This window comes from Gopherus evgoodei, chromosome 13 (assembly GCF_007399415.2).
Source record: "Gopherus evgoodei ecotype Sinaloan lineage chromosome 13, rGopEvg1_v1.p, whole genome shotgun sequence".
Classification (NCBI taxonomy): Eukaryota; Metazoa; Chordata; order Testudines; family Testudinidae; genus Gopherus; species Gopherus evgoodei.
Genome location: NC_044334.1, coordinates 32,862,010 through 32,889,749, shown reverse-complemented (window position 1 = coordinate 32,889,749; position 27,740 = coordinate 32,862,010). Strand labels below are relative to the sequence as shown.

Below are 27,740 nucleotides of genomic sequence, written 5' to 3'. Positions count from 1 at the left end.
GTGTTTTCTTCAAAACACTTTCACTGATCATTTTGGTTAGCTTTGGAAAGTTAGCCCTTTCAGTGCACCAAATATAAATATTGTGGGTGGGGACTACTCTCTATTGGTCATAAGAACAGCCATACTGGATCAGATCAATGGTTCAGCCAGCCCAGAATCCTATCCTCCCACAGTGGCCAATGCCAGGTGCCCGCAAGGGAATCATCAAGTGATCCATCCCCTGTTGCCCATTCCCAGCTTCTGGCAAACAGAGGCTAGGGACACTTCAAGAGCATGGTTTTGTATCCCTGCCCATTCTGGCTAACAGCCAATGATGGACCCATCCTCCATCAACTTATCTAGTTCTTTGTTGGACCCTCTTATAGTCTTGACCCTCACAACATCCTCTGACAGAGTTGCCCCAGGTTGACTGTGTGTTGGGTGAAAAAATACTTCCTTTGGTTTGTTTTAAACCTGCTGCCTGTTCATTTCATCAGGTGACCCCTAGTTCTTATGTTATGAGGAGTAAATAGCAGTTCCTTACAGATCCAGACTAACACGGCTACCCCTCTGATATTTCCTTATTTACTTTCTCCAAACCCATCATCATTTTATAGGCCTCTATCCTAGCCCCCCCTTAGTCATCTCTTTTCCAAGCTGAAAACTCCCTTCAGTCTTATTAATCTCACCTCACATGGAAGCTGTTCAAGACCCCTAATCATTTTGGTTGCCCTTTTCTGTACCTTTCCCAATTCCGATAACTTTTTGAGATGCGGGGGGGGGGGGATCAGCTCCAGTATTCAAGATGTGGGCATACCATAGATTTATAGACAGGCAATATTATGTTTCTGTCTCGCTAGCCATCCCTTTCCTAATGACTTCCCAACATTTTGTTCGCTTTTTTGACTGCCGATGCACATTGAGTAGATGTTTTCAGAGAACTGTCCACAGTGACTCCAAGATCTCTTTCTTAATTTGAAGAGCTAATTTAGACCCCATCAGTTTAGATGTAGAGTTGGGATCATGTTTTCCTATGTGCATTACTCTGCCTTTATCCACATCGAATTTCATCTGCCTTTTTGCTGCCCAGTCACACAGTTTGGTAAGATCCCTTTGTCACACTTTGCACTCTCTTTTGGACGTAACTAACTTGAGTTGGTTTGTATCATCTGCAAATGTTGCCACCTCATTGTTTACCCCTTTTTCCAGATCACTTAGGAGTATGTTGAACAGGGCTGGTCCCAATACAGACCCCGAGGGGACACCACTATTTACCTCGCTCCACTCTGAAAAATCAGACTCTTTCTTTCTTGCCTTTGAACCAGTTACCTATCCCAAGGATGACGTTCCATCTTATCTCATTTTGCTTCAGAGCCTTTGGGGAGAGACTTTGTCAAAGGTTTTCTGAAAATTTAAGTATACTATATCCATGGGCTCACCTTTATCCACATGCTTGTTGACTCTCTCAAAGAATTATAGTAGATTTGTGAGGCATGATTTTCCTTTACAAAAACCATGTTCATTCTTCCCCAATGTAAGCGGTGGCAGACTCACCTGGTGGCGCCTCCTGCTGGTTATCTTGGGAATTAGCTCTCCAGCCATCAAAGTACCCTCTGCAGGCCCGTGATCTGCCTTACCACAGATGGCCCCCTGTCCCATCCAGGATCCCGGTACCCCTTTTACCCTGGCAGTACCCCCCCAGTTCTGGGTCTCCCCCTCTCACAGGAACCCTCACCCACTATCCCCACTTCACCTCAGTCTTGGCTACTGCCCAGTCTTCATCTAGCCCCCATTCACTGGGGCAGACTGCAGTATGAGCCACTCATCCCAGGCAAAGGGGTTTGGACCGGCCACTTCTGCTTCCCCACTGCAACCCTGCACCTATTCAGCCTATAGTCAAGCCTGCAGCCTGGGGCTTTCCAGGCAAGAGCTCCCAGCTCCTCTGGCCCTTCCCCAGCCCTGCTCCCAAGCTAGATGTCTTGCTTAGGTCCCTGCAGCTAGGCCCTTCTCTCACTACGAGCAGAGGGAGACTGACTAGGCTTCTGGCTCACAGCCTCTTATAGGGGACAGTTGGGCCTGATTGGGGCACGGCCACAGCTGAGCCTATTTGCCCCAGTCAGCCCAGGCTTCTTGCCCCAGCCACAGCCCTCTCCTGGACTGTTTCAAGCCCCGTAGGGCAGGAGCGAGTAACCATCTCGCTACATCCAACGAAATCTCTTTAGCTATGTGTCTAATAATTGGGCTCTACAATTTCACCCAATGTGCCTGGTACTGAAGTTAGCCTTAGTGGCCTGTAATTGCCAGCTGCCTCTCTGGAGCCTTTTTTATACACTGCTTCAGGCAGGGATGAATGGCAGCCCCAGACTTCCCCTTTCCCTCTTCTGGAAAATCAAGTTCAAGTTCTACAAGGAGCTAAAGAAGCCTCAACCCTGCATCTGAATTCATGTCACATTTCTCACTACTCGACACAAACAAATGTCATTTCAATCCCAGTGAGTCCACTTCAGTCATTCCTCAGCCCCATCCCTTCACCCTCCTGCCTTAGCTTAAGGCATTGCGCCACACTGTGGGCGTTTCATGTCCCTCCTCAGTTTCACATACAGACACAATTTCCTTTGCCGTTCAATGAACAGCAAAACCTTTCTGTGTTTCTAGTCTGAGCCAGGGCATTCAGTTCCATTGAAACCTTCTCTCCTGCAATGGCAATGGTCAGACAGAGGGGACGTGGCCACCTTCAGCCCTGAGAGTGAGATATTCACTCTTCTCTTTCTTCAAGATGCTGCTGTTAGTCCATAAAACATGTACCATGGAATAAAAAGCTGAGTTTACTCCAGGGTGAGGAAAGAAAGGAGCCACCAACTCCCCAAAAAATCTCTGTGCCCCAGAGAGAACCTGCCCCTGCTATTGGAATCACTGATGTGCTTCAGCTACAATGGGGGAAGTATCTGCTCTCATGGGGGCATAGCTCAGTGGTAGAGTGTTTGACTGCAGATCAAGGGGTCCTTGCTTCAAATCCAAGTGCCCTCTAATATGCCTCTTATTTTTTTATTTTGAGTTTTGAAAAAAGGGAAAACATTTTCATTTCCATTCTCCATTATGTTCAGGAGCTCCACTATACAGGGCTGCTTGAAATGAATATAAACACTCAACATTTCACTGTCCAAATGCATAAAAACCGAGCAAACCTGCCCATCAGCTGAAATCAGTTCCAATCCTCTAAGTGTCTATTTTATGTTTTCATCAATTAAACAAAGGGGTCATATGAATGTACATTTGCAGATTCCTCTTCTCCACGGCTGTGCTGTGCAGAAGAACAAGAGCCACATCCAGTTGGGGTTCAGGAGTCTGACGAGCAAAGGCACCTTGGTGCGGGCTAAAGTCACCAGCACTTTGGGTCCTTCACAGTCAACCAGCAGCTGGGCACCCAGAACAAGTCATGAGAAGACGACAGTGGCTGTGAGCAGGAAAATAGCCCCCAAGAAGCTGGCTAAAGCTGTCAAGATCCTCAGGAAGGTCACCATGCTCATGTCTAGAATGTACCGACTGCAGCGGGGACCAAAAAGGCAGAGAAAAGCCCTCAAAAGTTCTAAGCTGCCAAGCCCCAGAAGGTGATCAAAATCCTACCTAAAATCAAGACAGGATAAGGCTAAGGTCATCTCCAAAGCCAGGGCTAAGAAGGTAATACTGAGCAAGAAGTGAAGAGATTTCCATTGGGATGACTCCTGCTCCCCTAATGGCTCTTTTATGAATCACCATGGACCAACCGGAGAGATCAAAGTCCTGCAGGACAAACAGTCTCATGGGCAGTATAATGAAGTGGTGGCAGTGGGGGGAAGTGTTTCTCTTACAGAGGGGAAGTGCTGTGTTTTGTGTAACACCTGCCAGCTGAGTGATGCACTGACAGGGCAGCTGCCCATTGCTCCCACATGAGCTCATTCTCTTTGATCTGCTTCTGCTGTTATTTCAGAGCCAGCACTAGTGGAAGTGTGTCCCTGTCACTTCACCAGCCGTAGAACAGGCTCTGTCTGCATCCCAGCTCTGATTAATCCCACTTTTTAATGTATATCTACTGTGTGATACTTTCCAGTTCTCTGCCTCATTCTAACATTCCTGTGAGAGACTGACTGTGGGGAGGAATGGACTAATTTGTGTGACATTCGGTAAGTTGCCATAGTATGTGACTGAAACCTCTGCTGGAGGTGGGCAGGAGCCTGTTACACACATAAAATAGCTAAGCTTTACCAAACTACCTGCTACACATTCAAACCTTCCTGCACACACACAATAGAAATTGGGGTTCTGAGAAATGGCAACTTTCCATTAACACAGATCATTGTTTTCTGTACTTCCAGAGGCATTGAAAAAGAAGCACATTACCTTTCAACAGCTGCTATTTCATGATCAGCAGCAGAGCCTCTGTCAATTTACCACCCATAGAGCTGATTGTTTCTAACTGCAGGGTTAGCCAGACCATTCAGTAACATTATCGCTCTGTTTACAAAGCCTTTGGTTAGTGACGAATCATGAGACTTATCCCTTCCTACTGTAATTCCACTGACTCCAGTGTTCTCTTTCCCCAGTTCTGGTTCCAAGAAAATAAACAAATTAAAACAACCTTCAGAACTAACATGCTGTGGGAAAGTGGAAATGTTGAGAGCTCAAATAATTCAGTTTCTTCTGTGTCTTGTGTATGTCTATCTGCTTTGTGTGTGTGACCGGTGGGGCGTTTGTTTGCTCCAGGCAGGTTCAACCCTGTCAGATTTGTCTGTGGGGAGGGGCCAGAGAAAACAGACACCCTGGCCTTCCAGGTTGGGGTTAGGCAAAGGAATAACGACCCTGTCCTGTAAAAAACAAAATATGTTACAGAAACAGTGGTATGAACAGTGCTAGAGAAACTGGTAAATAATCACAATACCCAGGCTTGAAGTAATCAGAAATACAGGATTCAAAAAGCAAAGCTCAGGGGAGATTGGGGTTTATTCTCTGAGCTTAGCCATGTGCTATAGCATAGGGAGCACTTTTGGAAGTCTCCCATCCCACAACTGAGGAAAGGAAAAGGATTCTTAGGTTCTAGCACAGATTGAAGGAGTAAAGTGATGGGGAATAAGGAACTTCCTCTGACTTACCCTAACTACGTCTGTTGTTACAGAGGGTGAAATGACATTTTTCTCTATCCCTGCCCTGTTCCTGCTCTTTGTTATAGTTCAATATATTTTAAGTGTGGAAAATGATAATAAAAATATCTGATCCCCAGCATAACCTGAAGCAACATTAAAGTAACTGGGAATGAAACAATTTGTTCCCCAAGGGAGAACTCAATGACTAACAAGGGCTTTGAAATGGGGGAACAGGATAACTGTGATGCTCAGGGTTTGTTTAGACTAGGAAAAGTGATGGAGTTTAAGTCAGGTCAAGGCAAAAGCTAATGCCAACCACTGCACCTGGGCTGCATCTGCACTACAACTTTTTTTCATTAAGATGACTAACTTGAGCAGCCAACGCCATGTACAGTCCTAGTGGATGGAAGGCACAGGTAGTTTTTGCCTCAGTGTACCTTGCTGGTGTCTGCGACACGTAAGGTTCGAGTGATTTTTTAATGGGGGAGGAACGACAAGACATAATAAAATAGGATTTAAAGCCAAATGGCTGTGTTTATTTAGTGGGGATAGTTACACTTTAGGCTAGGAAAAGTAACTTATTAGTAATAGCTCTTATTTACTTAAACTATACACTTTTTTATACAAAAAGGGAAAGCAAAACAAAAGAACAGGCTATAAAAGCAAAGCTAACAGTATCCCTTATACACAGAATAAAACAGCAGGCAGAAAGCAGAAGGAGGGAGATAAAGACAAGGCAATAAAACAAGTTATAAAAACAATCTTGACCATAATAAAACAACAGGCAAGAAACACAAGAAGGGGGGTAGAGACGGGGGTGGGTTAGCAAACGCAGGCTGCTTGCAGGAGTTACAGAATATGTACCACAACCCAGACGTAACTGACTAGCAGCACAGACCCCAAGTACATGACGAATTGGGGGATGTGGTTTTGTTTATACGATACGATACGAGCTGGCAAAAACGGAGGGGTCTCCTGGCTAAAAGGGTGATCAAGCCTTTCAGCTGACACGCGGAAAACTACTGACTCTGCCCAGGCTACAGTTTTGTCTGGGGGCTTTTACTCGTGTTGATTTCGGATTGGTCCCTGGCTCCTTCGCCTTCCAGGTTCCGGGTTGGGGCCCAATAAGTCAGCAGAGGCTGCACACGACACGCTACTTTGTCAGAGACAGGCTTGCATGCCTATATATGGCTCACAGGGGCGGGCACCCTGCATGATATTCCTTTGTTCATAATACTCTTGCATTACTGCATACAGCTCTGGCTTATATGGCTCTTGCCTTATTTGGGCAAGGCTTTGCTCTGACCAACAACTGGCCAGGCTGATAACTGGAGCAAAGGTTTAGGGTTGCGACAGCTGGGATCAAACCTCTCTCCCACGGACCTGGAGCTGATGAACATTCCTGGATGGAGGGACACACACTCCTATGACTCAAAAGGAAAGGAGTTGATAGAAAAGATCATAGGACTGACCCCAAAGAAGGATGAGCTGCAAAAGGCAGAAGCAGGCAACTTATCTGGTGGAGCTGAGAGACCACATTGAAGATGATGCAAAAATCACTATGTGGGAATTAGCAAATGTGATTTTTTTAAAAAAATGTTTTTGGCCAGCTCTAGTCAAGGGATTTATTACAATTTTCTCTTGCGGATTTTCTGATGTCTAATGAGGCTTGAGCACTGATTGAAGCTTTTCCTGCACTCAGAGCTTTTCCCACACTCTCTCCCATGTGGATTCTCCTATGTGAGACAACGTTTGAGCTGTGCCTGAAGCTTTTCCCACACTCAGAGCATTTGTACGGTGTCTCCCCTGTGTGGCTTCTCTGATGTCTGATAAGGTGTGAGTTCCAACTAAAGCTTTTCCCGCACTCAGAGCATGTGTAGGGCATCTCCCCTGTATGGATTCTACGATGCGTGATCAGGGCAGAGCTATGACTGAAGCTTTTCCCACACTCAGAGCATCCATATGGTTTCTCACCCATGTGGATTTTCCTATGTTTGATAAGGTTTGAACGCTGATTGAAGCTTTTCCCACACTCAGTGCACGTATAAGGCGTCTCTCCTGTGTGGATTCTCTGATGTGTGATAAGGATTGAGCGCTGACTGAAGCTTTTCCCGCACTCAGAGCATGTGCAAAGCGTCTCTCCTGTGTGGATTCTCTGATGTGTGATAAGGTTTGAGCGCTGACTGAAGCTTTTCCCGCACTCAGAGCACGTGTAAGGTGTCTCTCCTGTGTGGATTCTCTGATGTCTGATAAGGTGTGAGCTCCGATTGAAGCTTTTCCCACACTCATCGCATGTATAGGGTGTCTCTCCTGTGTGGATTCTCTGATGTCTGATAAGGTGTGAGCTCCGACTAAATCTTTTCCCACACTCAGAGCATGTGTAGGGCGTTTCTCCTGTGTGGATTCTCCGATGCCTGATAAGGGCAGAGCAGTAACTGAAGCTTTTCCCACACTCAGTGCACGTGTAAGGTGTCTCTCCTGTGTGGATTCTCCGATGTCTGATAAGGTGTGAGTTCTGACTGAAGCTTTTCCCACACTCAGCGCATGTGTAAGGCGTCACTCCTGTGTGGATTCTCTGATGTCTGATAAGGTGTGAGCTCCGACTAAATCTTTTCCCGCACTCATCGCACGTGTAGGGCTTCTCTCCTGTGTGGATTCTCCGATGTCTGATAAGGTGTGAGTTCTGACTGAAGCTCTTCCCGCACTCTGAGCAAGTGTGGGGCGCTTCTCCTGTGTGAATTCGTTGATGTGAGATGAGGGCTGAACTATCGATGAAGCATTTCCCACACTCAGAGCATCCATAAGGTTTCTCAGCTATGTGGATTCTCTGATGTCTGATAAGATGTGAGCGCCAATTGAAGCTTTTCCCACACTCATGGCACCTGTAGTGTGTCTCTTCCAAGTTGATTCTGTCGCTTGTTATAAGGTCTGAGAAGCTACTAAAGTTTCCCTCTGGCCTCCCCTGAGTCTCACAGGCTTTTGGTTTTTCTGGGAGTGCACAACTCCCGGAAACATTCCCTTTGGATCTTCCTGATAACATCCCATGTGGTTCTCTTTGCTCAGCATCTTCCTGATGGGGTTTCTCCTCCTCATTCTGACTCACCATCCCATCATCTGAAGGGAGACAGAGAGAATCCAGACATAGATCACTACCTGCACCGGAAAGAAAGAAAATCTCAGAGAGAGGAATGGAAAAAGGGATGAACAATCCAACATATGTGTGGGAGAGATCAAACCTATCAGGAGCAGATTTTCCCCAAAACCTTCCCCAGACGAGAGAGGAAGGGATCAGTTTTGGTCTGCATCTCACGAGAGCACTCAGGGGAAAGTGAGATCGGGGGGCAACCTGCTGCCAGTTGTCAGTCAGAACAGGAGGGAAGCCATGAGTGACATCTGCCATAATGATTCCACATCTGCAGGGAACAATCCCGAACTTGGAGAGCTTACAAGGTCCTTGTAGGGCATCCCAAATGTTTCCTGCATTCCCACACAGTTGTTGAGTTGGTTTAACCAATTCCTCACCTGGGAAGGCAGCTCTTGGAAGCACTTCTTTCTCAGAGCCCTGGAGGTCTGGGACCCACGGCTCTTCCCCTCGTTCCAGCTGTGAGATCACATCAGGTTTGGAAACTGGAAACTCTATTGCAGGCAAAGAAAACCAGGGAGGTCAGTGGAATTTCTAGGATACTTGTCACAAAGAATAGTCCATGGTTTTAACCCCCAGCTCATTGGTAAGCAGTAACATCCCAAGGCCAGCTTCCTTGGCTCAAAGTGGCAGGAGAGTTATGATGATTATAAATCATATTCATTACATTAGTTGCTCCTTAGCACTAACAGTGGGTCCCCATTGTGCTAGGACAAGTACAAACACAGAACAGTAGATGGCCCATGCCCTGAAGAATTTACAATCTAAATATACAAGACAGACACAGAATAGGGGAAGGGATAGAATCCACTGTTAGAACAGAGATATTCAGGCCTGCCTGTAAAGCCTATAGTTTAAAACTCAGGGGTACTTTTATCACTTAGCTACCTACAGGAGTATGAAAACAAAGAATCAAAATCACTGTCTGTATTTGTAAGGGCATTCTCTTACTGTGACAGTCTGAGGCCTTGTCCTTAGGCTAAGGCCTTTGACTAAGCAGCAGTGACAGCCATAAGCTGGGAAGCGAAGGGTCACAACCTCACATCCCAAACCAGTCACACTGAAATAAGGTGCTATTGGGCTGTTAGGAAGATGATCCTGTCCTGATAGTGCCCATCGCCACCAGATAAAGAAACAGATCTTAAGATGGTTAAAGAAAACTTAGTTTGATAGCAGCATGTTTGGCAAGAAATCACTTCTCAATGCTTGTGGTTGTGAAACCCTCATTTTTGTATTGTTTTATCTTTATGGCCATCACTTTTACAAGTTAATCAGTCTGGTTCTCTAATTGTTTTTGTCTGCTGTATAATTAATATTGCTAGGTGTATGTTAATTAGGGTAGTGGGATACAATTGGTTAGAGAATTATATTTCAATGTGTTAGGATTGGTTAATTAAGTTTCAGTACAATGATTGGTTAAGCAAAGGTACAGCTGAGAATATTACTATATAAACTGAGTCAAACAGGAGGGGGAACAGGAACAGGGAATGAGGACACAGGGTAAATGCTCTGCGGTATCAGAGCTGGTAAGGGGGACACAGAGAAAATGCTCTGCGATGTCAGAGCGGGTAAGGGGGACTTGCCGCCGAAGACCCCAGACCCCCTGAATCCTCTGGGCAGCCCTGGGTGACAGTCATTCCCTTGCCTCTGTTGGGTATTCCATTGATGTAGGTTACTCCCTGCCATTCCTTAATGACCCATTCATATCATCCCATGACAGCTACGTGACAAAACACCTTATGTCTCCTGCTCTTTATAATCATAGCAATACCAATCACAGCAGGAAACTGAGGTGTGTATTGGCATCATACAAGTATCACCAAAAGTCCCACCTCTATCTCACACACACTGCTCACAGCCCCTGGAGAGAAAGCAAAGCACAGGGACTGGATGTTAATCCAGCAAACACAGTGGAGGACAAGCTGCAATCCTCACACACTGGTCAAAAAGCAGAGGCACGTGGGTCCCTACCCATAGAGAGGGGCTGGCTAGAGGTCTGATACCTGAAGGGCCATTCTTTGAGCAGACCATGGAGGCAGGTCAAAGGCTTAGCTACCCCTGAACTGTGACATTGCAAAAGCACATTTTGGGGCATTAGGAAATCTAGTGACTCAGATGTAATGGGAGGGACAATTAAACTCCTCCAGTGTGAGGAGAAGGCTGGGGAATTAAACGCTAACATTCAGGAGCAACAGCCTCTAATTCTTCCAGAAAAGGAGAATGTACGAAACAAGAACTGGGCCATGCAACCTCAGGAGGGACAGGCTCAAAGATCCAAGGAGCCTGGAGGGAAGACAGCTTGTGGCTGCTGCAGATGGCGAGACTGGGGACAAGACTCTCTCCAAACTCTCACTCTTCTTGACCCCAACCTGATTTTATGATTTATGACCTAGTCTCACATCTTGTGGGCAATTTTATACTTGTAGAGGTAAGATGCCATGATCAGAGTATTGCTTATTAGCTTGGAACATGCGTGGAGGGGCAAGGAAGTGAACATAAAGAAATGGGTTATTAAGGGCAGGTTGACACTACAGCTGGGATTGACGCTCTGAGATCGATCTAGCCATGGTCGATTTAGTGATACGATTTAGTAAACGTAGCCTAAGCTTGCTACAGTTCAGGGCCTTATATTAAGTTGAGGCTTTGTGAGAGTGGTTATGCTGAAGTCAGGGATTTACCTGAGGTTTGGGAAGGGATTCAGGGTTAAAGGTCTGGGATCCCCCCACTGCTCAAGATCCCCAAACCTCTCCTCCCTCCCACTGACCCACCCAGCCCACTTCCTGGGTGCCCTTCCTCCACACTCCCCTCTCCTTCTTCCCATTACTCGCAGCTGGCACCACCTTTCGGCACCTTGGTAGTTTCTTGTGTTCCCTCCTCGTCTCTCATTACCTCCTCCCTCCCTGCTGCCTGCTAGTATATGGGAGATAAAGAAAAAAAGGGGGACAAAGAAACTTCTCAAAACTTGGATGATGAATAAAGGTATAGAGTTATTACTGCTCAGGTTCTTTAGAGACCCCACAGCTTCTAATAACCCAGGGGACAGGACTCCTTACCCAGCAAGACCACTGTCTCATAGTTCTCCTGCATGACATCCCTGTAGAGGGCTCTCTGAACAGGGTCCAGCAGAGCCCATTCCTCTCTGGTGAAATACACAGCCACCTCCTCGAAAGTCACCGGCCCCTGAAAGAGAAAGAGTCCAACACTCAGGACCTGCTGCCCACTCACAACCCCACTATTCACAGAACAGCAGCACCAGGTAAATGGAAGCTACGGGAGGCACATGTTAACAGAGTCCCACCTCACCTTGCCTAGAGCAGCCAGGAGGCATCAGAGGGTAGAAAGAGAGAAACTTTGTGTCTCCCAGCTGACAGACGGAAGCAGGGTCTTCACATTTATCACATAGCTACTAGCCAGAGCTTAATATAAGAGATGGGGCTGTCTCTGGACCCTGCTGGTGGCTCCCTGGTAGGAATCCCAACATTCTCCAAATAAAATATATGGAAGAAAGGGGAACTCAATAGTAAAGAATCTAAGTTAGAAGGTCAGAATTGTAGAAAGTTGGCAAGGGAGGCTATCAGAAATCAATGAACAACCAATGAAAATACGAAGGAAGTTTTTAAAAAGTACAAAATTAATCCTAACAATGGTAGTGGTAAATTACTAGATGGAAACGGCAGAATTATCAACAATCATGCAGAAGAGGTAAAAGTGTTCAATAAATATTTCTCTCCTGGATTTAGAGACAAACAGATGATGTAACTCATATCATAAGATGTTGATGCTGACGCTTTCCATTCCAAAAGTAACTCACGAGGATGTTAAACAGCAGCTATTAAAGTTAGATGTGTTCAAATCAGTGGGTCCAGATAACTAGAGTTTTGAAAGACCTGCTGGAGGAGCGTGGTGGACTGTTAATGTTGATTTTAATTAGGACTTGGAACACTTGGGAAATTCCAGAAGACTGGAATAAAGCTAATGCATTTTCAATATTTAAAAAGTATAAAAGAGATGATGCAGCTAATTACAAGTGTGTCAGTCTGAAATCGATACGGGGCAAGAGAATGGAGCAGCCCATACCAGATTTCATTAATAAAGAAAGGAGGGTAATATAATTAGTACCCATTAAAAAGGTGTAGACAAAATAGATCCTATCAAACTAACTGGATATCCTTATTGGATGAGATCAAAAGTTTGATTGCAGCTAATAGTACTGATGTAATATACGTAGGTATATGAGTTGGTTTAGTACAATATTTTGACTAGAAAGATACAAAATACACATGGCATACATTAAATAGATTAAAAACTGGGATTTTAAATAGGGAACCATGGTCACATGGATTTTTTTCTAGTGGGTTCCCGGAAGGACTGGATCTCGGCCCTGTGCTATTTAACATTCTTATCAATGATCTAGAAGAAAATATAAAATCATCATTGATAAAGTTTGCAGTTGTCACAAAGATTGGGGGTGGGGGTAACTAATGAAGTGTCAGTAGGTTCAGATTTCAGTACTGGGAGTCTGGGAAGATTTCCCAGTCCTGGCTGGAGGGTTATTTCCTGTTCCACAAAGATGGGAAGTTCCATTCCCAACTCCTGTGCCTTGAAATTAGGACCTATCTCACACTACAGCCCATATTCAATAATAGTGGAGGGATTATATGATTAGGACATAATTATGAGGCATTTTGTACAAGATGAGTCGTGTGGTGTCATTTGAAAAGTTATGATTTGCTAAATATGATTATCCTACCTGTGTGCGCGGATCATGTTTGTATCTGAAGTTATGGATATTGACTCTGTATCTGTTTTTCAAATGTGATTACTCTGGGTAACACCCACAACGAGCCTTTCAGGTACAACCATGAAGAAGACAGACAGTGCTGATGGCTCATTGGAGTGTGGAAGAGCTTAGCCCTCCTGTGAATGTTTCAGCCAGCCTATGAGTCATGGCTACTATGACTCAGCAGGCCATGCTAGGGCATGTGACCAGACCACATGACAATGAACTTCATTTTGGTACCTGTATTTTTCCACAAACTGGACTGGGAACTGAGTTTAGAACAAAGGGTTCCTGCCACATGGAAAAGCTACATAAGGTGGGGGTGTGATATCATCTCTTGGCCTCATTCCCCGCACAAGAGAACTCCTGGAAGCACCTGAGGAACAAAGACTGAACTGGGGGAAGTGTTGGTCCCAGGGTAAAGGGATTTCAAGCTTGTGTATGGAAACTTGGTGGACTGCTTGTATCATCAGTCAGGGTGAAACACTGCTAGTTCAAATTCTATCCATCTAGTATGTTAGGCTTGGTCTGAGTTTTTGCTTATTTGCTAAGTAATCTGCTTTGATCTGTTTGCTAACACTTATTGCTGGGAAATTGGCTGTCGTCTTCTCTCTCTCCTTGAGTGGCTTAGGCAACGCACTCAGGTAGTTTAGTTGGGTGTATGGCGCCACCTGCTGTCGTGTTGGGTGATAACAGGCCCTGGAGAGGCTGACTGAATCTCCAGCAAAGCAGCATGAGAAGGGCCAGCCCAGCTTGAGGGATAGAGGGCACAGCGGTTCCCAGAAGACCCCCAGACTGCACCCCAGGGCGACAACCCATCACACCCTAGAGTACACAAGTCTCAGCAGGTTTGTCACATCCTGTCCCCTCCCTTTCTCCACCCAAGATATTTCCTGCCTCCCACCACCTCTAGCAGCTCCCACCAGTGGTGAGCTCCAGCCGGGTTGCATGAACCAGTTGTTAAATTTAGAAGCCTTTTTAAAACCCGTTGTTCCAGGACAACGGGTTCTAAAAAAGCTTTTTAAATTTAACAAAGGCTCGGACAGCTGTCCACCCAGCCACCGGCCCCAGCTCACCTTCCACTCTCCTGTGAACACTCTGCTCTCCTTCTCCTCCCTCTCCCCTGCTTCCCGCGAATCAAATGTTCGCGGAAAGCCTGAAACAAGCAGCAGGCAGGTAAGCCAGGCCAGGAGGGTGGGGGGAATGGCGCACGTAGCTCAGTTCAGCTCCACATGAGCGGCTCCCCCTGGCTCCAGCCAAGCGCCCCAGTCGGGTACCGGCCAAGCACCCCTGGCTTGGGCTGGTCCCAGCCGAGCAGCTCTGACCCGGCCCACCTCGGGCCCCGCAGCATCGGTCCCAGCCGAGCGGCTCCAGCCCAGCTCGGGGAGTCGCGTCCTGCTGTGCCAGTTGCGGTCCAGGCAGAGTGGACCCGGTCCTGGCCCCAGGCAGTGTGGTAAGGGGGCAGGGAGCAGGGAGGGGGTGTTTGGTGGGTTGTGGGGGGGTGGATAGGGGTCAGGGCGGTCAGAGGGCAGGGAACAAGGGAATTCAATGGGGGAAAGGGTCCCGGGGGGCAGTCAGGAAGGAGCAGGGGTTGGATGAGGTGGTGGGGGGCAGTCAGGGACAGAGAGAAGGGGTGGTTGGATGGGGCAGGGGTTCCGAGGGGGCATCAAGAATGAGAGGAGGGGTTTGATGGGGCAGCAGGGGGCAGTCAGGGGACAGGGAAGGGGGGGATGTGCCAGGGGTCCCCGGGGGGTGTCAAGGAGCATGGGGGATTGGATGGGGCATGACCTCCTCGTGAGGTAAGGAGGAGGGAACCTGTTAATATTTTGGCAGCTCATCACTGGCTCCCACCCTCCTATACATTTACTGCTTCTCTCCCTCCAAGCAGAAGCCACCACCAGCTCCCTGAGAATCCCTTACCTGAGCCAGCTCCACTGCAGCCATTGCCTTCCCTCTGGGAGGATGGGATGATCTGGAGCAAAACATGGACGTTAATCGGTAGCCTGCCAGGGTGAGAAGGGCAATGTGAGAGAATTCAGACAGGGTTTCTCTCCTTTCCCCATGTCGATTCCCCCCAGGATTTTCCCCTGCTAATGGACATTCCAGGTTCTGCCACACTGTGAAGCACAGAATGACCTTATTCCAGTACAGGCCTAGCCCCCTCCTACCAGGGTGTAACCCTCTGACACATGGTGAAACTCTCCCAGCAGCAGAGTCTCTCTGTTACACTTACCAAGTTTGCGGGTGATACCAAGCTGGGAGGGGTTGCAAGGACTTTGGAGGATAGAACTGAAATTCAAAATCATCCGGACAAACTGGAGAAATGGTCTGATGTAAATAGGATGAAATTCAATAAGGACAAATGCAAAGTACACCACTTAGGAAGGAACAATCAGCTGCACATATACAAAATGGGAAATAACTGCCTAGGAAGGAGTGCTGTGGAAAGCGATCTGGGGGTCAGAGTTGATCACAAGCTAAATAGGAGTCAACAGTGTTGCAAAAAAGCAAGTATAATTTTGGGATGTATTAGCAGGAGTATTGTAAGCAAGACACGAGAAGAAATTCTTCCGCTCTACTCCACGCTGATTAGTTCTCAACTGGAGTAATGTGTTCAGTTCTGGGGGCCACATTTCAAGAAAGATGTGGACAAATTAGAGAAAGTCCAGAGAAGAGCAACAAAAATGATTAAAGATCTAGAAAACATGACCTATGAGGGAAGATAGAAAAACACTGGGGAAGACTCAGAGGGGACATGATCACAATTTTCAAGTACATAAAAGGTTGTTACAAAGATGCCGGAGAAAAATTGTTCTTCTTAACCTCTGAGGATAGGACAAGAAGCAATGGATTTAAAGTGCAGCAAGGGCAGTTTAGGATGGAGATTAGGAAAAAAAACCTCCCTGTCAGAGTGGTTAAGCACTGGAGTAAATTCCCTAGGGAGGTTGTGGAATCTCCATCATTGGGGATATTTAAGAGCAGGCTGGACAAACACCTGTCAGGGATGATCTAGATAATACTGAGCCCTGCCTTGAGTGCAGGGGACTGGCCTAGATGACCTCGCGAGGTCCCTTCCAGTTCTATAATTCTATGAACCAAAGGCCAGAGAAGAGCAGAATCGAAGGAGTCACTCTGGGGGATTCTCCCTGTCACTGTTCCCAAGGCAGCTCTCTCAGGTTTACAAAGCTGTTTGATGCTCCAGCCTTTATACAGTCTCTCCTGGCAGTGCCCCTTTCATGGGCTGGGCCTAGTTTTAGCTTTTGGGAAGTGAGACCCTGGGGGCGCTGAGATTGGGCCTTCTTGCCTCAGCACATCTTCCTTCTTTCTGTGTCTCCTCAGTGAGTCCAAATGAGTAGATACTCCTGACAGAGACTGTGAACATAAGAACATCAGAGCTGCCCACTGCATCAGACCAATGGTCCATCTAGCTCAGTGGCCAATGCCAGATGCTTCAGAGGGAATGAACAGAACAAGTAATCATCAAATGATCCACCCCGTCACCCATTCCCAGCTTCTGGCAAACAGAGGCTAGAGACACCATCCCTGCCCATCCTGCCTGTGACACTGGCAGATGAGGTGTTAGCTCTTGCAAAAGCCCCCATGTCTTCATTGAACAGGGGCAAACGCATAGCTGGTATCAGTCTGACTCATCTGTGTTAGTATTAGGGATTAGGATTATAAGAATGCGCTTACACTTTATTGACTGTTTGTGAGTTGCCGCCTGGGTTAATATCTGACTAGTTGCATTGTGAGCCTCTGTGGCTATGTAAATCACCAGACAGGAGACTTTACCTAGGTGAAGTGCTGACTGGCAATCGAATGCATTACACCCTGCCTAGCAACACCAGATAGACTATTATGCGATGTTAAAGACAACAAAAGACTGTTGTTGTGCTCTTGACTTCCCATTAGCTGACTTTGCAGCTCAGAGCACATGGCAGGAAGGGGATAAAAAAACCCATACAAAAGGAACTGATTATCTGTATGCTGCTTGGACTCTGGGGGGGACAAAGTTTCTAGGCATAAGCAAGAGATCCCCAGCTGATTAGCCTGGGTTAGTCCTAGGGAAGATATAGGGCTTCCTTATTATAAAAGCTTCCATTACCTCTTGAAATTTAAGACTGTAACTTGTCTGCATCTATAGGATTACTTGCTTTAACTTTGTAAACAACTCTTGTTTCCTTTAAAATAAGTCTTAATACAGGTTATTACAGGACTGGCTAGAAGTATTGTCTTCGTTGTGAGATCTAAGATTCAACTGATCTCAGTAAGTGACTGGTCCTTTGGGACAAGGTCAGGCTTGACAAAGCCCTGGCTGGGATGATTTAGTTGAGGATTGGTCCTGCTTTGAGCAGGGAGTTGGACTAGATGACCTCCTGAGGTTCCTTCCAACCCTCACATTCTATGATTCTATGACTGGCAGTAACCTGAACATTGCTGTGATTCGTAGGGTAAAGCAGTGGTTCTCAACTAGGGGTCCTGGGCCCGCTGGGGGCCACTAGCAGGTTTCAGGGCAGGGGCCAAGCAAGGCCAGCATTAGACTCACTGAGATCCAGGACAGAAAGCTTAAGTCCCAGCACATGGGGCTGAAGTCCAGGGCCCTGAGCCCCACCACCCGGGGCTGAAGCCAAAGCCTAAGCAATGTAGATTTGTGGGGCCCCTGTGGCAGGTTTCCCCAAGAGAGGAAGAAAGTGCTCGGAGGACTCAGCCAGAGCGTTGAGCCCTGACACACTACTGGCTCAGAGGGTCTCTGCCAGTCAGGAAGGGCTAGCAGCGAGGGAAGGCTGGCAACTGATGGTTGGAGGGGTGAAGAGGTTTGGGGTATGGTGGGGGAAGAAGCGTCTGAGACTAGATAACCTGAGGCTGGGCAGTCTCCATAGGAGACACTTGCTCCTCCTGTGCCCTTTCCACACCCTCTTGCGAACAGAGAATGACCACCCTGTCCCCACCCCCCGAGGCAGCTGAGGAGACTCTCCCAAGTTGCACCCACTAACTCTCTTCCCATTTGGGGTATAGCTCGGGGCAACAAATTACCACCAAGATGAACCCAGCTGAATGCTGCCTGTTCTGGTGCCACAGGGGCCTCTGGTGGGTAAAAGGCAGAACTGTAGCACTTCTCAGGCAGAACATATCTTCTTCAAGCCAAAAAAAAAAAATTATGTGCTGGACGTGAATTCTGTGCATACGCAGTGGTGCAGAATTCCCACGAGTAACTCACACCTGGCACAAACATAACCTGCTCACTCCCATCTCCTCTCCCTATGTGTTGAGTTCCAGAGCTGCTGCTGTCATTAATGCACACAGGCTTTCACTGCCGTTAGTGCTGGCAAGACCCAATCCAGTTACAGGACTGAACCCTTATTTTCCTATCACATGGGAGAATCTCAGCAGAGGGGGAGGTGAGAAGGGGAGGCGGTACAAAGGGGAAAGTTGTTGTAGCCATGTTGGTCCCAGGATAGCAAATAGATATTTTTAATTGGCTCTAAAATTACCTCATCCACCTTGTCTCTCCAAGAGATCTGAAAGTGGCAGAAGGAGACAAACAGGAAGACAGAGCTCAGGACTCTAAACCAAACATTTCAAACCCCTGGAAAAAACTACATTTCCCTTCTGCCCCTGGGTATGTTTGGATCCTATATGAGGGACCACCCCATTCCCCTCACAGCAGCAAAAGGAGACTGCAGCCAGCCCCAGATGGTCTTTCCCAATCCTGGGATGTTTGTTATGACAAAGTTTGTGTGTGGTGGGTGCACGGGCTGGGTACAGCTGGACCGATCTGCAGATTGGGAAGTCAAGACAACTCTAGCACAGCTTGGGGGCTGTGGGCAGGGGGAGCAGTTCTGGAGCTGGGCCTCTGGCCTCTCTAGGTCCCATGGCACATGGCTCTGGCAGCATCAAGTGGGTCCATCACTGCAGGGGAAGGTTGGGGTAGTGTCTGAGATCAGGGTGAGAATTGGAGGGGGGGTCCATGCTCAAGAATGGGGGATGGAATTCACCTCCCCACCTCTCTGCAGAGCTCAGCAACTAGGGCTTTATCCAGTGAAGTGAATTTCACTCTGGGTGACTTTGAGTCAGCCACGGAAAGATCCTTGTGCTTTCGGTTCCACACTGGCCACAGGGTTTACTAGTTCTCCCTCCCCAGACGGCCGGGGGCAGCCAGGGATAATTAGTGGGTTATGGGAATTAGAAGATGAAAATTCACTAAGAACAATGACATTTGTGTGTTTATTATTAAATCCTCAGACACCCACCAATCCCCGTCCTCCTTCCGATGAGCTATAAATATCTAAGGGACACAGCTACTGATCCTGCAGTCAGTTCCTGCCCTTCCCCACTTTCTATAGCTGCACTTTTAAGAACATGGCAGGGAAACATGTAAATACTTTGAACCAAATTCCAGAAGCTGCTGAGCATGGAGAAGTTAAAATGAAATCACAGTACCGTCTCTCCAAGGACCTGGCCCCTAGTGCAAAACAACAGACACTCCCCAGAAATCTGAAATGGCCACTTCATAACTGACAAAATGTGATTAATTTCTTCACTCCTGGGAATTACCAATAAGAGAAACAACCCAGTGATGGTGATATCCTGAGGAAAAGATCTCATGTGTCTTTAGATCATACCGATTTGTAACCTGGAACTTTATGCATTAAAATGCCTAATTCATAGCCCTACGGCAATTGCCTGGTGTCACTACAGGGCAGAATTAAGGTTGGTGCCTTAGGGCTTGTCTACATCAGAAAGTTGCAGCGCTGGTGAGGGAGTTACAGCGCTGCAACTTTGAAGGTGTACACATCTGCAGGGCACCATCAGCGCTGCAACTCCCTGTTTGCAGCGCTGGCCGTACTCCCGTTTTGTCTCGGGTGTAGAGGATCCAGCGCTGGTGATCCAGCGCTGGTAATCCAATGTAGACACTTACCAGCGCTTTTCTTGACCTCCGTGGAAGGAGGAAGCCTCTGGTAATCAAGCTGGTCTCACTTTCCCGGTTTGCTCTCTTGTTCCCGGAACCCCGAGCAAGCAGGTCTCCTTCCCTGCGGTTTGCAGGGTGGCTCCGGGAACGCGAGAGCAAACCGCGGCGAAGCTGGTCTCCTTTCCCGGTTTGCTCTCTCGTTCCCCGAACCGCCGAGCAAGCGGTTCTCCTTCCCTGCGGTTTGCAGGGTGGCTCCGGGAACGCGAGAGCAAACCGCGGCGAAGCTGGTCTCCTTTCCCGGTTTGCTCTCTCGTTCCCCGAACCGCCGAGCAAGCGGTTCTCCTTCCCTGCGGTTTGCAGGGTGGCTCCGGGAACGCGAGAGCAAACCGCGGCGAAGCTGGTCTCCTTCCCCGGCTTGCTCTCTCGTTCCCGGAACCCCGAGCAAGCAGGTCTCCTTCCCTGCGGTTTGCAGGGTGGCTCCGGGAACGCGAGAGCAAACCGCGGCGAAGCTGGTCTCCTTTCCCGGTTTGCTCTCTCGTTCCCCGAACCGCCGAGCAAGCGGTTCTCCTTCCCTGCGGTTTGCAGGGTGGCTCCGGGAACGCGAGAGCAAACCGCGGCGAAGCTGGTCTCCTTCCCCGGCTTGCTCTCTCGTTCCCGGAACCCCGAGCAAGCAGGTCTCCTTCCCTGCGGTTTGCAGGGTGGCTCCGGGAATGCGAGAGCAAACCGCGGCGAAGCTGGTCTCCTTTCCCGGTTTGCTCTCTCGTTCCCCGAACCGCCGAGCAAGCGGTTCTCCTTCCCTGCGGTTTGCAGGGTGGCTCCGGGAACGCGAGAGCAAACCGCGGTGAAGCTGGTCTCCTTTCCCGGTTTGCTCTCGCGTTCCCAGAACCCCCCTTGAAGCCGCCCAACAGCGCTGCAGTGTGGCCACATCTAACACCACTTGCAGCGCTGGTTGCTGTAAGTGTGGCCACTATGCAGCGCTGGCCCTATACAGCTGTACTAATACAGCTGTAACAACCAGCGCTGCCAAATTTTAGATGTAGACATGGCCTTAGTTGTGAATTTCCATCCCCTAGCATATTGCAACTGCTGTTAAGTGGGTTTGACAAAATCCATTTTCTCTATTTCTTTCTTTTAATTTCAACAGATAGCGATATTTATTTTTAAGCCCTTTTTTCAATGTTTACAATTTCAATATTCAGAGCTGTGGGAAGTTATGGGGGTTGTCAGACAACAATTGTTTAATAACAGTAACTGCTGAGATTCCAAAAGCCAAATCATATAACTGTTCAAAGAGAAATTGTCAATGTCACACCAAAATATACAGTGTAAATATCCTTAAATCAAACTCCACTTTCTCCGGAAGCATTTCTGTACATTACCTGTATAAATATTTTTTTCATCTGTGTGTGTGTACAGTGAATTTAACATTTACTGCAATTTATTCATAAAAATCCAATCCTTTCAAGCATAATTTTAAGTAATGAAGTACTTAAATTCTTTCATTTCCTAGACTGGAATGTTTCATTTCAGGATAATTACACCCTCCTTGTGATGTATTTTACTCGCAGTACTGTAATCTCCTCGTGATGTAGCTCCTGTCTAGGAGCTCTGCTGAAGCCAGTGGCATTATGATCAGGTGACACACTGACATCAACAGAGACACATGGGGGAGGGTGGAGGACGAGGTAACATGGAGCCTACCAGAGTTGAATGTGGCCGTAAGAGCAAACGACCTCTCAGCCTCTCCTCTCTCCCACCTCCCAGAGTCAGTAATTCTGAGAAATCGTTCCATGAAATCTAAATAGCCCCAGTATGAAAGACAGTGATTAACGCCAGTATGTTAGGTGCTGCACCGCCAATCCCCTGCCTGGATGAGGAGGGTGAACAATTGCAGTAGAAATGGCTTAGGCTGGGAGAGGGCACAGCTGATGTGGGACTGGGAGTTGAGTTGACCAAGAGGCCAGAACTCATCGGGGGTTTGGGAGAAATCAACAGGACTGGGTAGAGGCATTTCAGTGTATTTTCCCCATTAACCATTCTGCTATGTATTTAATTTAGAAACTTTTTATTCCTATCTAAACACCTTGGAGCTAAGCTGGGTTGATGCATTTCCACTTACAGTCGTACAGTTGTAATTAGGTGCTTAATCAGATGCTCATTGAAAGCAGTCAATAAAGGGTGTGCTTTCATTCATTAACTTGACTGTGTGCTATGCATCGCTTTTAAAAAAAGATAGTGTGAGCGAGTGTCAAAATTTTAGGCATTAAGAAATGGTACGTAGGTGTCAGTTCATTTCTCATACATTTATCTCCTAATTTTAATGTCAGTTTTGAATCAGTATTAATATCATGTTGTTTTACCAGCAGTAGGGTCCATTTGTATAATTGTTTGCAAGATTTCATTGGATATTATGAACCAGCCATCTTCGCCTTTTATTTTGAGATTCCTAAATACAATCCAGTGCACCTCTCCTGAAAGACTGCAAGCCCTGGGTGGTGACATGTTCCTTAGAGAGCTAACACCTGACGAGCCCTTTCGCCCTAAAAATGTGCATTTGGCTCTTTGACACTGCTTTATCCGCCCCACCAGAAAATGCTAGAGGTAATCAGGAAATTACAGCCGACCTTCACTAGGTATAGTTCTACCAGTTATGGGCCAACATTCAAATGGTTCTGTTTGTTTATCTTTCATTCAGCTTTGCAATTCTTAGATTCCATTTAAAAACTAGAAGTGAAATAACCGAAGCAAGTTAAGACAAAAGTGGCATTGGGTATAGGTGGGGGTAAAACAATAAATGGAAAGACCTGACTATGCAAAAAGGAACATTGCAAACTATCAGAGCCCCAGACCCTCATCCAGCTGAACCCACCCCAGCCTGGCATATCAAGCTGGGTCCCTGAAAAATCGCCCAGCCCGTCTGGCAATAAACACTGTGTGTTCCAGGCAGAGCTACGGTGTGTGCGTCTGCTCTGCTGATGTGCTCCTTTGGTACAGAAGGCACCACGGCCACAGGGAGCAGAGACATGGACTCCTACAAAACAGAATCCCAGATACACCTCCAATGTCACATCCCCCCCACCTCCCCACTGTCTGCCATCCCCTCCCCCACCTCCACATGGCCATTCTCAGCCTATTGCTAACACTTCCTCCCAGCCTTCAGCACTATAAATAAATAAAACATGGTGTTACAAAAGGTAGATTGTGCCACAGAAACCTCATCTGGATGTCAGTAAGGTTTTTGATACAGTTCCACGTGGAAAACTATTTGTTAAATTGGAGAAGATGGGGATTAATATGAGAACCGAAAGGTCAATAAAGAATTAGTTAAAGGAGAGTCTACAAGGGGGTCATATTGAACGGTGAGTTGTCAGGCTGGAGGGAGTTACTAGTGGAGTTCCTCAGGTCAGTCTTGGGACCAATCTTACTCAACGCTTTAACTAGTGATCTTGGCACAAGAAGTGGGAGTGGGACACAAAGCCAGGAGGGATTGCCAATATGGAGGACAGGAAAATCATACAAGAAAATTTTCATGGCCTTGAAAGCTGGAGTAATAGAAATGGGATGAAAATGAACAGTGCACAAATTCTAATTGTTCTAGTTCTAGTTGTTAATCTCTAATTGCATAATTTTGCAAGAAGCTGGGGATTTATCAATTGGAAGTGACAGAGGAGGAGAAAGACCTGGGTGTATTGGTTGATCACAGGATAATTATGAGCTGCCAATGTGATGCCGCCGTGAAATAGGTTAATGCAGTTCTAGGATACATCAGGTGAGGTATTTCCAGCAGACACATGAAAGGGTTAGTACTGTTATACAAGGCACCGATGAGACCTCATCTGAAATACACCTCTACCTTCTGCCCTTAAAATCTGTGAGTCTATAAACTGTGCTTTTTGTTGCACAGACACTGATGGAGATCAGGGCCCCATCGTGCAGCACATGGCAGAGAACCAGACTGAGATCAGCACCCCCATTCTGCTGGGCACTGCACAGACAGAGAGGGACAGTCCTTGCCCCAAAGAGATCACAATCCAAGGAGACAATGGGTAGGAGGAAAACAGAGAGGGGCTGTGACTTCCCCAAGGTCACCAGGCAGGTCAGGGACAGAGCCAGGAACATACCCATTAACGCCAGAGCCACATCACCCGCAGCTTGGAAAGGTCCCCAGACCCCATTGTATTAGGCTGCAGGAGGAGGTGGTTTGTCCATAGATGCACAGGCTGTCTTGGCAGGGCAGCTCAGCTGTGGTCCCTGCACACAGGCGGGGTGTGTGTTTCACAGGTCAGGAGAACTCAGTGTCCAGTCCTGTGGGGCTGTGCTCCTGGCTCATACCTCCAGCACTCACTGCTGCCCCCCCCTTACCAGCTGCACTGTTCAGCCAGCCCCAGGCCTCTGTGAGGTCACTGCCCCTCCCACTCCACCACTTCAAACCTTCAAACAGGGACATGGTGCACCAGTGCCAGAGTGCACTAGTGTAAATTCTGTCTGTACTAAGGGTTTGCACCAGTGCCTAAAACACCAGGGTGGCAGAGACCTTCAGTGCCCAAAACAGCAGTACGGTGGCACTAGAACTGGGATGTATTTCTAGCTCTGTCACAGACCTTGCACACATCAATGTTTCTCCTCCCAACTTTAGTCTCTTTACCCACCTGCCCACTCACTGGGGTCTCCTCTCTCTCCAGAGCCACTCACCACTAAAATCTGTGTGCGTGTCACCAGAGCTGAGCTAGTTCAGCTCTGGAATAGTCTTACAATGGGTCTGTGGAGTCTCTTTTCCTGGAAGTTTTTAAGAACAGGGAGGACAAACCTCTGTCAGAGATAATCATCATATACTTGGTCCTGCCTCGGCAGAGAGAGCTGGACTTGATGATATCTTGAGGTCCTATCTAGCCCTACATTTCAAGGATGCTATGCAATATATACATATAAAACAACATACAGAGAAAAAAAAACACACAACAACATGATGTCAGGCCATTCAAACAACAACAACAACAAAACAAAAAACTACATTGCACAGCATAAAATGACACAATACTAAGGAGAAGAAAGGAACACAATGCAAACTAACACACCTTAGGACAAAAGTACACAGTGCAAAATAGCTCAACTCAAACCAACATAACACAGACACCAAACACGCTGAGGTAAAACAATGCATCATAAAACTATGCAACACAACATGGTGCATCATAGTTCCAAAAGGCACCATGCAAAACAGCTCAGCGTAGAACAGGACACAGCACAAAGAGAATTATTTCAATGTAGGCCTAGAAGGGATCTTGAGAGGGCGTCTACTCCAGCCTCCTGTGCTGAGGCAGGACCAAGTATCCCTAGACATTCCCAGATGGTGTATCTCTAACCTAGTCTTAAAAACCTTCAGTGAAGGAAATTCCACAGCCTCCCTTAGAAGCCAATGCAAGGCAAACACAGGCCAAATCAACACTGTACACACACATGCTGGGCTTGTGGATAAGGGGAGAGGCAAGAATTCAAACAATCTGGATTCAGTTCCCAGTTTTGCACCAAATTCTCCATGCAAAGTTGAGTAAATTACTTCAGCTCTCTGAGCTTCAGTTTCCCCATCTGTAAAATGGAGAGTCGCCTCCCACCATTGGCCTATTTAGCATTTGAGCTTTTTGTGGCAAGGCCTCTCTGTCCCTGTGGGCATGTCGACACTGCAGTCAGACACCGGCGGCTGGCCTGTGCCCGCTGACTTGGGCTCACATGGCTCAGGCTGTGGGGCTGTTTAATTGTGGTGTCCATGTTCCGGCTGGGGCTGCAGCCCAAGGTCTGGCACCCTCCCACCTCGCAGGGTTCTACAGCCTGGCTCCAGCCTGAGCCCAGACATCTACACTGCAACTAAACAGCCCCTTCGCCTGAGCCCTGTGAGCCTCAGTCACCTGGCATGGGCCAGCAGGGGGGTTTTAACAGCAGGGTAGAGATATCCTTGGTGTCTTTTCCACACCTGTCACAATAGGGACTCTGATCTTGGTCAGTGTCTGTGCAGAGCCCTGCACAACAGGAAGCTTGATATCAGTTGGGGACTCTGCAGCTCCCAGCATTACAGGATCCCTGATTTTGTTTAGAGCCCCTGCAGCAACTGGCAAAATGTGGGGACAGGATCTCTGTCAAGGTCTGTGCAGTGCACAGTACAGTGGTGGGGTGTGATCTTTGTTAGGGTCAGTGCAATGCCAGGCCCAACGGGGACACAGATCTCAGTCGAGGTCTCCAAAGTGCCCAGAACAATGGAGGCAGCAGTTTGGGTCACAGTCGTGCGCTGCCTGGCACAAGGGGGGCCGTGATCTCGGTGCAGGTCTCAGTTTTACCTGGACAACAGTGCAGTCTGATCTCACCTGGGGTCTCTTCAATGCCTGGCAGAACAGGGCCACGCTCAGCACAATAAGAGCCCTGATCTCAGTCACACACCTGGAGAGAAAAGTGGGAAGATTTTGGAGAATTTGATATCAGTATTTCAGAACTGAGGAGAAAATGGGGCACAAACTAAATATTTGCCAATATAAGGGACAAGCATCAACATGTGGAGAGATTTTATGTTACCATTCAACAGTTCAAGAGAAAAGAGGGGAAATTGGAGGGGATTCTACAGGGATATTGAATCAACAACAGGATGGGATGGATTCTTCCTGCCTCACACTCACAGGGCCAGGAGGGAGCCCTGGGTGATGTCTTTTCACAGGGGAAAGGAGTGGGGCTGCAGTCAGAAGGTCGCTGGCTGTGGGGAGGGGCTGGCAATGGGGTCTGGGAATGTGACCAGCAGGTGATGGGGAGGGAGGAGTAGCTGGACTAGGAATCCTGGGGCTGGGCCATCTCCATAGGGGATGCTTGCTCCTCCCTCCCCTTCCTGGCCCTTCCCACGCCCTGTTGCCAGCACAGAGTGGCCCCCCCCAGCCCAGCGGTGTCCCTGTCTCAGGGCCGCCCCAGCCTCTGCCCATTAACCCTCTGCCCAGTTCAGAAATCACTCAGGGGAACCATTTCCCACCTACGCAAGGACAAATCACTGCAGGTGAAAATGGGGGGAAACACCCCAAACCTGAGATCTGAACTGGCCATGGGCAAAGGGGAGAGAAAATGGGGCACAATCGGGTGAGGGGAACAGGGAACTTCTCAGGGATTTGAGGGAAGGGGGGGTCACCCTGGGTGTTGCTCGTTGCTCTCTAGGGAGAAAGGGGGCAGGACAAGAGAGGAGGGGGCTCCCCACGGGAGGAGGCAGCGGTAAATCCGAGGGGATCTCAGCCCCCCCTTTCTCTCCCCACTTCTTGGGGGTCACCTGCTCTTCTCCCCCCCCCCCGGCCATGTCTGGGCTGCACAGACATTTCCCACAAGCCCCTTTCCCAGCCCGGTCTCACACCCCCCCGGCAGCCCCTGCCCGGCCCCACGCAGGGACCCCAGTGGGGCCGGGCCCCTCCCCCCGCCACCCCCGTGGGGCCCCAGGGCAGAGCCTGGCGGGGGGGGCGCTGGGCTCCTGCGGGGACAGCAGCTCCGAGCCACCCGCGGGCGCTGCCCCCCCCAGGGAGCAGATCCCGGCGCTGCGAGATGCCGGGTCCCCCCCCCAGACACCGGGGCAGAGTCACTGCCCGGCCCCGGGGCTCGCTCCGGGACCTGGAGGCTGCAGCTCCGCGGGCAGAGCCGGGGCGGGCACGCGGGGGTTAATGAAGGGCTCTCCCGCCCGATCTGCGCATGCCCAGAGCCCCCACGGCACAAACCCTTCTCCGGCCCCGGGAGAGGCTCCAACGGCCCCGCGCGAGCCAGGGAAAGCAGGAGCGGCCCGCGCGCGTTTGCAACTCGGCT

At 48.3% G+C, this 27,740-nt stretch overlaps 1 protein-coding gene and 1 non-coding gene across 5 annotated transcripts in view; one reads left to right on the top strand and one right to left on the bottom strand.

Annotated features, from left to right (window-relative positions):
• Window positions 1-27,740, bottom strand: part of LOC115660743 (zinc finger protein 883-like) — a 573,128-nt gene extending 545,388 nt beyond the window's left edge. Inside the window, exons 1-5 of one of the 4 annotated variants that reach the window (XM_030582399.1) lie at window positions 26,285-26,293; window positions 14,939-15,021; window positions 8,619-8,735; window positions 7,491-8,249; window positions 6,844-7,154 (exon numbers count right to left, since the gene is read on the bottom strand). In XM_030582399.1, the coding sequence (XP_030438259.1) occupies window positions 6,844-7,154; window positions 7,491-8,202 (1,023 nt within the window). In that variant the 5' untranslated portion in view covers window positions 8,203-8,249; window positions 8,619-8,735; window positions 14,939-15,021; window positions 26,285-26,293. Of the gene's footprint in view, window positions 1-6,843; window positions 7,155-7,490; window positions 8,250-8,618; window positions 8,736-11,380; window positions 11,419-14,938; window positions 15,022-26,257; window positions 26,358-27,551; window positions 27,567-27,655 lie in introns of those variants that run through there. The other 3 variants (XR_004002903.1, XR_004002904.1, XR_004002905.1) reach the window with 3 other exon arrangements.
• Window positions 2,935-3,006, top strand: TRNAC-GCA. The gene has a single exon. It is a non-coding gene; the product is annotated as a tRNA-Cys (tRNA).